Genomic DNA, 14,508 nt, shown 5'->3' on the forward strand with positions numbered 1-14,508 from the left:
TCAATGCCCAAAGCGCACAATAAAAGCTAGAAAACTAAAGCTAAAAATAAAAATCTGACCGCTTAGGGTTAATGCTGACTCAGCAACTAAGGAGGGGGTTAATTTGCATCTAACAACTCTGCCTCTCAAAAGGAGCTGTTTTGAGAGGGAGCAAAAATATTGCTTACAAGTAGGTCTGTAAAACAAAATCTATGTATTTTTTTCACCAAAGAACCACCATTAGATGTTATGTAGACCAAAATTAATTATTTTAAAAATGAAAAAAAATATATCAAAATACTACCCCTTTAAAGTACAAACCCCGTTTCCATAAAAGTTGGGAAATTGTGTTAGATGTAAATATAAACTAAATACAATGGTTTACAAATCATTTACAACCCATATTCAGTTGAATATGCTACAAAGACAACATATTTGATGTTCAAACTGATTAAGATTTGTTTTGCAAATAATCATTAACTTTAGAATTTGATGCCAGCACCACGTGACAAAGAAGTTCGGAAAGGTGGCAATAAATACTGATAAAGTTGAGAAATTATAATCAAACACTTATATGGAACATCCCACAGGTGTGCAGGCTAATTGGGAACAGGTGGGTGCCATGATTGGGTATAAAAGCAGCGTCCACGAAATGCTAAGTAATTCACAAACAAGGATGGGCGAGGGGTCACCAATTTGTAAGCAAATTGTCGAACAGTTTTAGAACAACATTTCTCAACGAGCTATTGGAAGGAATTAATGGATTTTACCATCTACTGTCCGTAAAATCATCATAAGGTTCAGAGAAAATCTGGAGAAATCACTGCACTTAAGCGATATTATTACGGACAATTGATCACTCAGGCAGTACTGCATCAAAAACAGACATTAGTGTGTAAAGGATATCACCACATGGGTCACTCTGGAACACTTCATAAAACCACTGTCAGTAACTACAGTTGGTCGCTACATCTGTAAGTGCAAGTTAAAGCTCTACTATGCAAAGCGAAAGCCATTTATCAACAACACCAAGGAACGCCGATGGCTTCGCTGTGCCCGAGCTCATCTTAGATGGACTGATGCAAAGTGGAAAGGAGTTCTGTGGTCTGACGAGTCAACATTTCAAATTACTGTATTTTTGGAAACTGTGGACGTGGTGTCCTCCGGAACAAAGAGGAAAATAACCATCCGGATTGTTATAGGCGCAAAGTTCAAAAGCCAGCATCTGTGATGGTATGGGGGTGTATTAGTGCCCAAGGCATGGGTAACTTACACATCTGTGAAGGCACCATTAATGCTGAATGGTCCATACAGGTTTTGGAGCAACATGTTGTCATCCAAGCAACGTTATCATGGACGCCCCTGCTTATTTCAGCAAGACAATGCCAAGCCACGTGTTACAACAGCGTGGTTTCGTAGTAAAAGAGTGCGGGTACTTTCCTGGCCCGCCTGCAGTCCAGACCTGTCTCCCATCGAAAATGTGTGGCGCATTATGAAGCGTAAAATACGACAGCGGAGACCCCGGACTGTTGAACGACTGAAACTCTACATAAAACAAGAATGGGAAAGAATTCCACTTTCAATGCTTCAATAACTAGTTTCCTCAGTTCCCAAACGTTTATTGAGTGTTGTTAAAAGAAAAGGTGATGTAACACAGTGTTGAACATGCCCTTTCCCAACTACTTTGGCATGTGTTGCAGCCATGAAATTCTAAGTTATGATTATTTGCAAAAAAAAAAAGAAGTTTATGAGTTTGAACATCAAATATTTTTTCTTTGTAGTGTATTCAATTGAATATGGGTTGAAAACGATTTGCAAATCATTGTATTCTGTTTTCTTTTACCTCTAACACAATCTCCCAACTCGAATGGAAATGGGGTTTGTAAGTGCACGCACACACGGACGGGCGTGCACGCACACACGCACACACAAAAGCTAATGGTAACCTGGCAACATGTAAGGGTCAAAACTTTGTCTTTTCTGTCTTTCCCGGTCAGTCATGTCTAAGAATAGATGTACTGAAAAGGTTGAGACACACTAGACCTCCACCGGCTTATTGATTTTGCACATGTATTGTTTGTAAAAGCGAGGCATTATTGCACACACGAAAAACTGTTATTGTTCATTCATTGACAACAAGAACTGCCCTTTCTCTTTAGACCACATATTTATTTCGTCACGCTCTCCTGTTTTATGACAATAAAGTGTTCTATTTTGTTATATAATGGTGAAAATAAAATCTGTTTGTTTGTAAATAGAAACTGCACTTTTTGGGATTTTTTTTCTACCAAATACAATCCCTATGTGAGACAAGAACACTTTGTAATATACAATTCGTACCAGACAGCAAAAAAGTAGAGGATAAGATAACAAAATATCTACAAAAACCGCCAACAACACTCCTTTTAATGCATAGTAACCAAGTTTGAACGACATTATTATAAGAGCTAACGCAGAGGAACTACTTTCAGCGGCACATTGATCATAAAAAGGTTAACTAGCCATGTGTCGACAACAAGAAATTAATCCATGTGACATCACATGAACCAGAAGTGAAGCAGCAAACCCTGCTCGCCTTTGTCATTTTGAAAATTTGCAAAATGTTTGCAAATTTAAACAGAAAAGAATCAACATATTTTATGGTAGTTTAAATTACAATAACATGTATCTTAAAAAGACGGAAGTATTTTTTTTTACATATAGTTTCTCCTGCCAAGAATAGTATTTTGCATGCCTATTAAATTATTTTAATGATTATTCTGAATGACAAGAGTTCCGTATCTGTATAAATAGTTTTTGAGCACATTTAACAGTATATTGTTAATAATGTTAACCGTGATAATTTTTGGTCACAATAACCATGATATGAAATGTTTAGAACATTCCATCCCTAAATCTGATTAATATCACTTTCAAATTTCTAAAAGCCTCACCACAATATTTGATCGGGATTCAAAATGATCCCACTTCTTTACATTTGAGACTTCAGCTCCAGCTTTTCTATGTATACAATCTGTTGCTACTGTACATGCTTATCACAGCTACTTGACTTTGATGCCACTTTGTGTTTGCCTATAAAGATTCATCCTGGTAAACTACAGCGGATTTACATACTCCTCACTATACAAACTTTTTGTTTTGCGTCCCTCATACCGCATTGAAACATGATATGTTGTACAAACCTTGTCTCATTGTGCGAACGTTTAATCCACCCATTGTAAGCTTGCAGTGCTGTAGTTTTGTGCCTAAAGCACACATCCATTGTGAGTGGGCTGATTGATCTCCATTAGCAGAGCAGTGATGTCATTAGCTACGAGGGCTGTAAATCTTTGGGCACAACACGATTCGAGTAACTATTTGAATTAGAACTGATTCTCGATTTAAAAGATTCTTGATTCAAATTCAAAATCTTTTGAATAACTTTGGATGCCAGTTCTATGATTAACTACATTCCTCCACAAAATAGATAAACAGATCTGATCAATTTCTATATTACTTACAAGAAAACTGCTTTTGTTTAATAAAATGCTTCCCCAACATTTAATAAAGTCAAATACAATTAAGGTAACAAGAGAAAGTAGCCAACACTTATTTTTTCTAAAGTAGATCTGTACAGCAAATATGAGCCTCTACATCAACAATATGATTTGCCTGAGTGGCTGGACAGGACAGATTAAAAAAAATAAAACAAAAAAATTCATCGATTTAAAAAAAAAAAAAAAAATTATCAATTAAGAGTTGTTACAAATAAGAATCGTGATTAATCTGAAACCCTTTTTTTGGAAACCACTATTAGCTACTATGCTAATTGTTACTTTGTGTGCCTTTTAGGTCTTTTTTTATTTTGCCTTTTTACAGCAGTTGGTAGCTCAATGTGAGTCCAAAAGAAGCAATGGACAAGCGACGTGTGGTTTGAAACATTCTGGAAGTATTTACAGCATTATCCAAACTGCTTCCCCTCTTATTCCCGTTCCACTGTAGCTCAACTCAAGTCTCCTACAGCTACAGGGTATGTTTGCAAGTTCATACTTCACCGAGACAAAGTCAAATCTCTTCAGCCGAGATGATAGAGAAGTCGTGCCGTGATTTGCCGTATTAAGCAAGCCCTGCAGGGAGGCTCACTGTTGACATGGTCTTGCAGCAAGTCGAAGCAGAAGAGCAACTGCGCGTGTTTATTACTTATTATACAGAGCAGAAAACGCCAACGCAAGAAAAAAAATGTCACTCAGAGGTGAGGAAAAACGGAACAAGCGAGAGGATCCGGGAAGCACATAACACGTTAGAAGCAGAGGCAGCTCGTAATGAAGTAATTTGTGAGGCTGAAGGCCAGTCTTTTTTTTTTCTATGAGCAGGGGATTAAAGTTTAACGCAACAAATGCAACTACTGTGTGAGTCTCTAATCAACTAACCAGGGAGCAGAGGAACAACTGCTATTGAGACCCTATGGTTCATTTTGTCCACAAAACATAGAAGGTTTCTTACCTGTGAGGCTTTTTCTCCGCTGCCAGCAGCTAAGATGATGTGACCTGCGAGAAAAATCAGTGACAAGTGTCATAATTTTAACAGAATGTCCACAAACAAGATGCTTTTTAGGGTCCCTGAAATGAAGTTAGATTCTACATTGTTACCTTCACCAAGCGCAAAAGCATGAGTTTTGTTTTGATCAGTGTTTATTGGTCAGTAAATGCATAATTACTTAATATCTACAAAAAAACTAAACCAAAATTTTTTTGGGGGGTTTGTCCTGCCACACAGCTTTAGTTAGGATGCTCCCAAAAATGTGCCGGTACAGTAATTATGTATTCACTGTTAAACTGCTGTTAAACTCCAATTGCATTTGGGCCAACCAGATCCAACATATCCGCTGTACTAGGTTTCTGTAATAAATCTGCGCCTTAATAAAAAAAAAAAAAAACTCTTTTCAAGCTTTTGATTGGTTCAAACAGCTGGTGGGCTAAGTGAAATTGCGCCCTCTGGTGCTTCGTTTGTGCACGGTAATGGTCACGGTTTTATTTGTTTCAGATGATTAATTTTCTGACTTATAACTGCAGATACACGTGTTAAACAATGGCAAAATGTCAAATCATAAGGTTCAAGCATTGAGCATGAAATTGCACACAGTTTTGCATACTGCTGTTGAGTTCACAGCGTTTGCAGTCTGGCTACGTTGTGGCGTCATCGTGAGGTGAAAGTACTAAGTAAAGCTCTCAGCCAAAGGGAAAGAGCTCCCCCTCTGCTTCAGGCTATGAGAAAACACATGAAGCTAGAATAACGTATTATTTTCGTCTAATCTTGGCATGAGCATAATAACACCGACGCGCAACACGCAGAGGCATAAATGTTTTTGTGCAAAGTCTGAATCGAATGGCGAGTATACAGGTGCAGCTAATGTTGTGACTGGGTGAATCTACATAATGTTTATAAAGTTTATTTTTAATTATGTTTAGAAAAAAACAATAGTGATGACGACTTCAAAATATATATTTAAACAGTGTACATTTTCAAAGATAAATTACGATACTTTGGAGAGGGTTAGGCGTAGTTTCATTTGCAATCCGCGAACGCTTCCAGAAAAAACAAAATATTGTAGAAAGACTTAAAAAAACCTGTTATAAAAGTGACTGAAGCAAAATGTACCCGCAATTTTCACCAAAGCATACCCAATACGTATTACCTAGACCACTAAGAAGTGTTTGAAATGCGGATTAAAATCATGTCCCCTTTAACAAGGACCAACACATACTGTAAATACACTTGCACAATTGAACATGTCTGAAAAGGAGTGGGGTAAAGCAAATGTCATTCAATCCTTCCTGATAGTTTGTTCAACTTCCGTGTTTAGATTAGGCTTGACAGCATACGAAGGTGTTTCTAAATAGGGACAGAGGTAATTTTTGACTCCCGAGCATTTGGAGAATTTTTTTTTTTTTTTTTTTTTTTTTTTAAACACGTGGTCAAAAGGTCATCTAATGGAAATGGACAATTTTATCTAAACTTGGTTAATTTTGTCAGTAAAAATAAAAGCTTTACAAAAGGCTAGAAGAGGATATTTATTTCTATTCTGGAGCTAACTAAACAATATTCCTTTAAACTAAGGTTATGTTAACACTGCAGAGTAGGATGTAAAATTCAGATGTTTTTTTGTTGAATCCCATCTTTTTATGTAACTGTTTATATTACAAAAAAAATGTCTAATGTGAACTCTATCCGACCAACATGCGGACATGATGGAATAACTTCGTAAGTGCTGCACGGCTCCAATTCTCGGAATAACTTTGTAAGTGCTGCACGGCTCCAATTCTCGTAGGTCTCAGTCGAGGCACCTTTAAGGCAATTTCAAGAATTTTGTGCAATCAAAATCAGCATTTTCTGAACCAAATTATTGCGCCAAGAAGAAAAAGAAGGAAAAGGGCAAGCACTTAAGCTCAGGCAGTTTTGCGGGACATTGGCTTCAATGTCTGCTACGAAGAACTTGAGAGCGAGCAGTCTGGAGACAGGAGTTTTGGAACATCGACTTCAGTTCCTAAAACTTTATTTTGCCTGCTTTCTGCTCATTTTTCAAGTAGTTATTTTGCAAATTTGCTTCAGAATTATGACGCTTATTGAAGACATACTGGTAGAATATACAGTATACGCGCCTGGAGGGTTTAGACTGCAGTTGCCTTTGATACATACCTGATTTATATCCACCTATGAAAGACGCCTGAATCGGATTTGATAAATTTGGAATTGCACCGTTCATTGTGACATGAAAAACTTAGATACAGGCCACATGTGGGCAAAAAAAATCAGAATTGATCTGCGGTGTGATGAATGCCTAAGTACTTTTCTTTAAAGTCCAGGTGACTGTTCATCCATCACTGCTGGTAATAGGACTGCCATAACGAGATTCTTTCCAATTACGCAGTCATTGATCCTGATCATACTCGTAGGGGAATTCCTGAGAATCAATGCATCAAAAACGCTTGCGAATGCTGCTAGGTTATTAAATCAGACTCCAGGCCAACAAGTGCGCGAACGAATTTTGACCTTGTTTAGATCGCGGCTCTGAGAAAATAAAAGTGCTGCGACAACCATTAGAGGGCAACTCTAAAGCGTTGATTAAGACATAAAAACAGCACTTTTCCAGGAATGAGCCTGCAGACGTTCATTATGCAGCCGAGTCCACCGCTGCCACCAGTTATGGTAATAAAAGTGTCTAATAAGAATACGCATATTTTTCCTGGAGCTGCTGGCTTTTATAACCCATCGTGCAGTCATTTGGTCAGATATCATTCCAATCATTTCCACTGAAATGGAACCTCATTTATTATTGAGAGTGGATTTCATAACATGTTTGTGGGCATAGAAAAAAATAAAGCCCGAGGTGAAGTCAAAGGTTCACAGCAAGAACAACTCGTAATTTAATTATGTGTGGCGATGTGCTGGAAGGGCAGAAAACAACACAGCTCCTTACCAGAAAGAGCCCCCAAACAGTGTGACGTTAAGTAATACAAGTGGAGTGGCACAATGAAGTGCACTACTTTGCTGCAACCAGCAGAGGAGCTGTTGATTCAAGCTTTACAGAATTCCGTGGCCGCTTGTTTAGGTAAATAATTGTGACTCATTTGCTATTTAAACAAAATTATTATACGTCAGCTCTAAAAACAGCAGCAATTGTTTTTTCCATACATTCATTTATTTGCGGCTTGCCATAATTACATTTTGCGCTACCTGTTTGCCCTCGCTCATAAAACACATAATGGGACTACATATGAATGCAACTTGTCATTACAACCCCGTACAGTAGATGGCGGCATAGCTTTGCTTCTTTAAAGCACCTGGCAGAGAAGAAGACCTTGCAGGAAGGAACACCGTTGCATACTTGCTGATTTTCGTTGTTATATTTAGCGAGTATTAAGAAAACTCTTAAATTGTTGTTTAAAAAAAATAAGACTCTACTGCCAGATCTGGTGACATTTTCTGGTTTTAATGGACACTTTGGGAGCACGTACTGCTCTTGACAATAGGCAGAGGGCCCTACTGTGCTCCTTGCCTCCAACTCATTTAAATAAAAGTACTCTCAGGCTAGATACATAAAAAACAACCTCACAAAATTATGCGACAGAAGAGAGATTATTTGTATTTCTAACCATATTTTATTTGCTTTTAAAAACATCATGTAGGGCTGCAGCTAGGGATGTAACGATACAAACATGTCATAGCATTGTCATTGTGACCAAAATGTTCACGGTTGTCATTATTATCACAGTATTGTTGAATGTGCTCAAAAAGTACTCATACACACTCTGAAATATTTAGATTTCACTGTTAGAAAGCCCATGTTTTGTGATTCTTATGCTTCTCTGATAAGAATGTTCTGGCAGGAGTTGTGGCCTTCTCCTCTGTTCAGCGGTCCATAAATGCACTGTAAAAACATATCTGTGTCATATTCCTTATTAAAATCATTCAACCAAGTTTAGAAAATAAATAAATAAAATCCAAACAATATACGTTCCTTGGTAGAAGAAACATTAAATATCATTCTGGCTTATAACTGTTATTTGAGTATTTAAATGTGCATGTCTTCTTCCATTTGAATTTGTAAAGGTTTTAGTGATTAAGCAGGCTAGCTGCCAGATAGCACTTAGCACACTAGCTGCCAGCTAGAGATTAGCGCCCTACCTGTTTCTCCAGAAATTGAGCAGTATCCCCATGACATGAGCTTATCAAAGTCACAGTTTTATGACGATAAAAATTTGAAAGCTGTCTGGAATTTTACCACAATTTATCATTAATACCAGTAATAATTTCATCACTAGCTGCAGCTATTGATTATTTAAGTAATTGAGTAATCTATCAATTAGTTTGTTGGATTAATCGAGTTGGATGAAACACACTTTATCCGTATTTCAGGAAAAATAGTTGAACAATTTGTCTGCCTGCCATAACCTTTATTTCTTTTTTTTGTACTCAATGTAAATCCTCAACATAGTAAAAAAATTTAACTATTAGGTTTTCCCCTTGATTTAATTGAAAGTGGCGCGCCGCCAACACAATTTGAAAATATGTTGTTGTTTGTTTTACTTGAAATCAAATTTAAGTAATATAGTATATGGTTGCCCACAGAAGAAATCACACAAAGTCCGACACTATTTATACATTTTATTACCAATCTTAAGACAACAAACAGCACAATTCCAACAGGTTTTACTTCCCGTGAAAACACTTTCGTCTGTGTAAGTCCGCGCTTCCCCAGACTCACAAAAACACTTTATCATTCTCCGCCAATCACCTTTCAGGCACGGGCGGCTTGTTGGCAAACAAGGGGAAAAACTAACAACAAATCCAAACCACAACAACATAAAACATTAACACCAGCTGGTTGTTACAGTATGAATTGATATATCCATCCATCCATTTTCTACCGCTTATTCCCTTTCGGGGTCGCGGGGGGCGCTGGCGCCTATCTCAGCTACAATCGGGCGGAAGGCGGGGTACACCCTGGACAAGTCGCCACCTCATCGCAGGGCCAACACAGATAGACAGACAACACTCACACTCACATTCACACACTAGGGCCAATTTAGTGTTGCCTATCAACCTATCCCCAGGTGCATGTCTTTGGAGGTGGGAGGAAGCCGGAGTACCCGGAGGGAACCCACGCATTCACGGGGAGAACATGCAAACTCCACACAGAAAGATCCCGAGCCTGGATTTGAACCCAGGACTGCAGGACCTTCGTATTGTGAGGCAGATGCACTAACCCCTCTGCCACCGTGAAGCCCAATTGATATATATATAGCCTATTATTTGCGCACTATTGACAAGTGATGAACCGAAAACTTGATAACTGAAAAAAAGACTTAATCACCTAAAAACCGGATGTAAGCAAAATGCACGCCATTGTGTCTAGAGGGTTGTCAGCATGTCTGTGATGTGGACAGGATTTTAATACATGCCAGATATACCCCCGGACAGCCATCTACAAAATGTGCAAATAATAAGCGGACAGTGGCGGCTTTTAAGAAAAGAAAGTCCAATTGGAGCAACGGCAGGAAGCAAACGTGACATCATGCTTGCTGTTGCTCGCCTCTTTTGTTAGGGATAGAAGTAAAGACTATCGAAATACGAGTACATTTCATAATACCAGGAAAAAATATGTTGCTAGTTGTTTTTATTAAAAAACTAATTAAACGTCTTTAGACACTTGAAAACATCTCCACAAAGTACAATGTACAATAAGCAGCAACAATTGAAAATATGGCAAAACGATACAAAATATATCCATATATGTTAATACTAACTAATAACAGATTTTTTTTTAATGTATGCATACATTTTTTAAGGCATTTTTAAAGAACTATATCATCATAGCAAATTATTTGATGATGTCATGACCACGCCCATAACCAAGCTACCATCGCTACAGGTATTTTGGCAGTCTAGGGAAACGCTGAATATGTAAGGATGATTTTTTTTGGGGAAAAAAAACTCTCAGTTCCTTGCCACACAGATTACGGCAAGCACACACACCATTACTACTCCTATGAACGCTTTTTTTGCCCCGGCCATGCAGAAACAATGTCCGCGTATTTAATACTCAGTGGCCCAGTGGTTAGAGTGTCCGCCCTGGGATCTGTAGGTTGTGAGTTCAAACCCCGGCTGAGTCATACAAAGGACTTTAAAAATGGGACCCATTACCTCCCTGCTTGGCACTCAGCATCAAGGAGTTGAAATTGGGGGTTAAATCACCAGAAATTATTCTCGGGCGCGGCACCGCTGCTACCCACTGCTCCCCTCACCTCCCAGGGGGTGATCAAGGGGATGGGTCAAATTTCACCACACCTAGTAGTGTGTGTGTGACAATCATTGGAACTTTAACTTTAATGTTCAGGACACGCCATGCGATCAATTTTTCTTAGTTACACTCATTAATTTGAAGTAACAGACTATAAGTCAAAGATTTTTTTTGCAATTGATTTAATCGTTAAATCATGGCAAATATGCTCCCCCATGCATACCAATGCCACAACAGAGATACTGTAAGATTGCGGTCACATAGGAAACACTGAACATTCTATTTTATACATTTGCATAGAAATAGGAGTTCAAAACATTTAGAGAGAAAGCAATGAACATAATAACCAAACATCCATCCATCAATCTATTTTCTACCTCTTGACCCTAACATACTATTATTTTCCTCCTTGTCGATTGCAGAAGTCAAATGCATATTCCTGGTGGGCACCAAGATTGTATTGTCTCTAAACATTCCACTTTCTGTCCACACGCTTGAAGGGAGGCAGATGGCAACGACTCCAACCAATCACCTCTTTCACATCAGCTCACTTATTTCCACCCTTGATTGCTATTGAGCCTCAAGGCCACAAACCTGATTGTACCGGATTTAAAGTTAGCTCTACTAAAAGCTACTCACTTTATGATTAACGGCTTCAAATGTCGAATGCAATTAAAATATAATAAGATCGGGGATAATTTAACTTCACGCTCAATCGAGAATCTAATGGTTGCAGCAGGCGCGCGGAAAATCAAGACGGCGTCTACAAGTGTTCTGAACAAAAAGGTGTGTAGGTGCAGGTGTATGAGCATAAACACTAATTAGGCTTTTAACGAGCTAATACTTGCCGCATACTCACCCTTTACCTCCCCTATGTGAGCGTTTGAAGAGGAGATGACTAATAACTTGGTGACCAAACGTCACTCTCAGAATTCTCCTAGACTGGAAAATGGCTGGCATTCCATGCAGAGATTTAGCTTTAAAAATGAAAGTGTCACTTTAATGTCAAATCCCTGCACTGCCAAGACGACAGGCTGTAACTTGGGAGTGCGGTCCAGATGCTACCATCCACTCTTCATGCTGTTTTTAGCCCCAGATGCACATCAGGGAGGACAGGTCTCAAACATGCCACAGAACACATGGACAAGAAAGACAGCTACAAATGTCACCCAAATAGACACATTCCTGACCTCGTCCTACTGCTGCCATGAATATTCAACACAGAGCATGTTTGTCTCCATGCCAGCTCCAGCAGTGTGACTCCCTACTCTCCATATAACGAAAGTCAGTGTGTTCATGAAGATAAAAGACCATTTCTAAATGACGCAGACTAGCAAACTCTATAAAACAGCATTCTAATAATTCCCAGGCATTAATTAAGAAACGGTCATGTCTTTGGAGTTGTTAAGAGCTTTCATTCTTCTGGTGGAATTAGATTAGGTGAACCAGTTAGTGAAAAGGTGACATTAAAGGGGACCTATGATTATTTTAATCTACATTTAAAATACTTCTGTGGTCGAGGTAATACAGTATGTATTGGATATGCTTTGGTGTGAATTTTGCACGTTTTTTGGAGTCTGTCTGCAAGGTGTTTGTTTGTGGATGTGTTCCCATGAATTGCAAGTGAAACCTACCCGCTCCAAAAGTATCATCATTTATCTTTTGAATATATTTTGACGTCATCGCAGCAATTTTTTTCAAGACGCAGTCGGAAATAAACTTCAGAAACATTATTAAGATTCACGTGGTCACAACATTAGGTACACCTACACACTCGATCGATTCAGACCTGCTTTAAAAAGGTGCTTTTATCAGCATGTATGTTACTGCAGTCAGTTGTATTATGTGCACGCCTCCATTAGATGGTGATACTAATTTTTCCTACCTCTTTTTGTGTTTTCTCATAGCCTGACCTAATATCATAAAAGTTATTTGACCTCATGGTGGCGTCACAACATAGCCAGACTGCTAACCCTGCAACAGAGGCATCCAAAACTTTGTGCAAACCCACGCTAAAATGCATGAACCTTACGATTTGACGTCTTAGCATTGAAACAATATTTATAAGTCAGAAAAGACGAAATTCCTCATAGGTCGCCTTTAACGTTAGAATGTTGAGCAGCGCAGACCAAAGCAAAACAGTAAATGAAAAAAAACATCAGAAAAATCCTGACGTGCAAGCAATGCAGTTCCACTCCAACTTAGGTAGAGTACACAACCTATTGATTGTTTAAAGCTTTGTACTTTTTTTTGTAACAAATTGCACTATTTTCTCGTTTAGTTTTTGTTTTATTTCAACAGCAGCCCATTAGGGCAGACAACTAAATGGGCCAGGACAAATAATCGATACAATGATAAGTATTTTCGTCATTCATTGGTTGACAAACTGTGCTTTCTTTCGTATATATTATTCTCGTTTAGTTGAGTGCCGTAAAAAATCTATTCACTTACGAATCACTATTTTATTTTTAGTACAATTGTAAATCGATTCGAAATTTCCAGGAATCCATCCATCCATCAATGTTCTACCGCTTGTCCCTTTTGGGGTCGTGGGAGGTGCTGGAGCCTATCTCAGCTGCATTCGGGCGGAAGTCACCACCTCATTACAGGGCCCATACAGATAGACAGACAGCATTCACACTCACATCCCATTCATTAGGTCCAAGAATCAATTAAAAAAAATATGTTTTTAGGCTATCTCCGTGCTTACTTGGTACGCGTGAACGTCATAGGTCAGCAGCAAAGAGGCGCTTTGTTTTGAGGTTTTATTATATTTTTTATAGCATATGCCAAAAATAATTTCTAATATTGCGATTTTCAGTATGAATCGAGAATCGTGTTGAAACAAGAATCAATTCTGAATCAAATTGTCACCGAAAGAATCGGAATCAAATTAAGTTGTTGTAAGATTTCCATCCCTACCGTTTAGACCAGGGGTCGGCAACCCAAAATGTTGAAAGAGCCATATTGGACCAAAAAAACAAAAACAATTCTGTCTGGAGTCGCCAAAAATTAAAAGCCATATTACATACAGATAGAGTGTCATGAGATATAAATTGAATTAAGAAGACTTAAAGGAAACCAAAATGGCCTCAAATATAGCTACAAATGAGGCATAATGATGCAATATGTACATATAGCTAGCCTAAATAGCATTTTAGAATCGTTAAGCTTGCAGTCATACAGTGACCAAATATGTCTGATTAGCACTCCACACAAGTCAATAATATCAACAAAACTCACCTTTGTGCATTCATGCACAACGTTAAGTTTGGTGGACAAAATGAGACGGAAAAAGAAGTGGCATAAAACACGTGCTAGAAAGTCGGAGAAAGTTATACATGTAAAAGATTTACGGTGAGTTCAAGGATTGCCAAAATTAGTAGGACAAAACAGCGCTCACCAAATACTCGAATCAGTGAAGCATGTTTATTATAAACAGTGTGCTTTATAACAATTAGGAGTTTGTGTCATGTATGTCCTCCTACATGTTAAAACCAAAAATAGATTTTTTATATTTTTTCCCCTCATCTTTTTCCATACATTTTTGAAAAAGCTCCAGAGGGTGGCACTAAAGAGCCGTGGGTTGCCAAACCCCGGTTTGGACCGAAAACTAACTGGGTCGATAAACAGTTGCATAGCAACCTCACGCAATACAGGGAGACTGTGAGAGTTTGGACATAGTTAATAGGTTTCTGATCACACAAAGTGATCTCTGACCGGCACAAACTATGACATTTGTGGAATAA

General features: G+C 38.4%; 1 protein-coding gene across 2 annotated transcripts in view; it reads right to left on the reverse strand.

Annotated features, from left to right (window-relative positions):
• Positions 1-14,508, reverse strand: part of b3glcta (beta 3-glucosyltransferase a) — a 131,739-nt gene that overhangs the window by 104,500 nt on the left and 12,731 nt on the right. For both annotated transcript variants that reach the window (XM_061877306.1, XM_061877305.1), the window contains exon 2: positions 4,462-4,505. In XM_061877306.1, coding sequence (XP_061733290.1) covers positions 4,462-4,505 — 44 coding nt within the window. The remainder of the gene's footprint in view (positions 1-4,461; positions 4,506-14,508) is intronic.

The sequence above is a fragment of the Nerophis ophidion genome, linkage group LG18, assembly GCF_033978795.1.
Source record: "Nerophis ophidion isolate RoL-2023_Sa linkage group LG18, RoL_Noph_v1.0, whole genome shotgun sequence".
Classification (NCBI taxonomy): domain Eukaryota; kingdom Metazoa; phylum Chordata; class Actinopteri; order Syngnathiformes; family Syngnathidae; genus Nerophis; species Nerophis ophidion.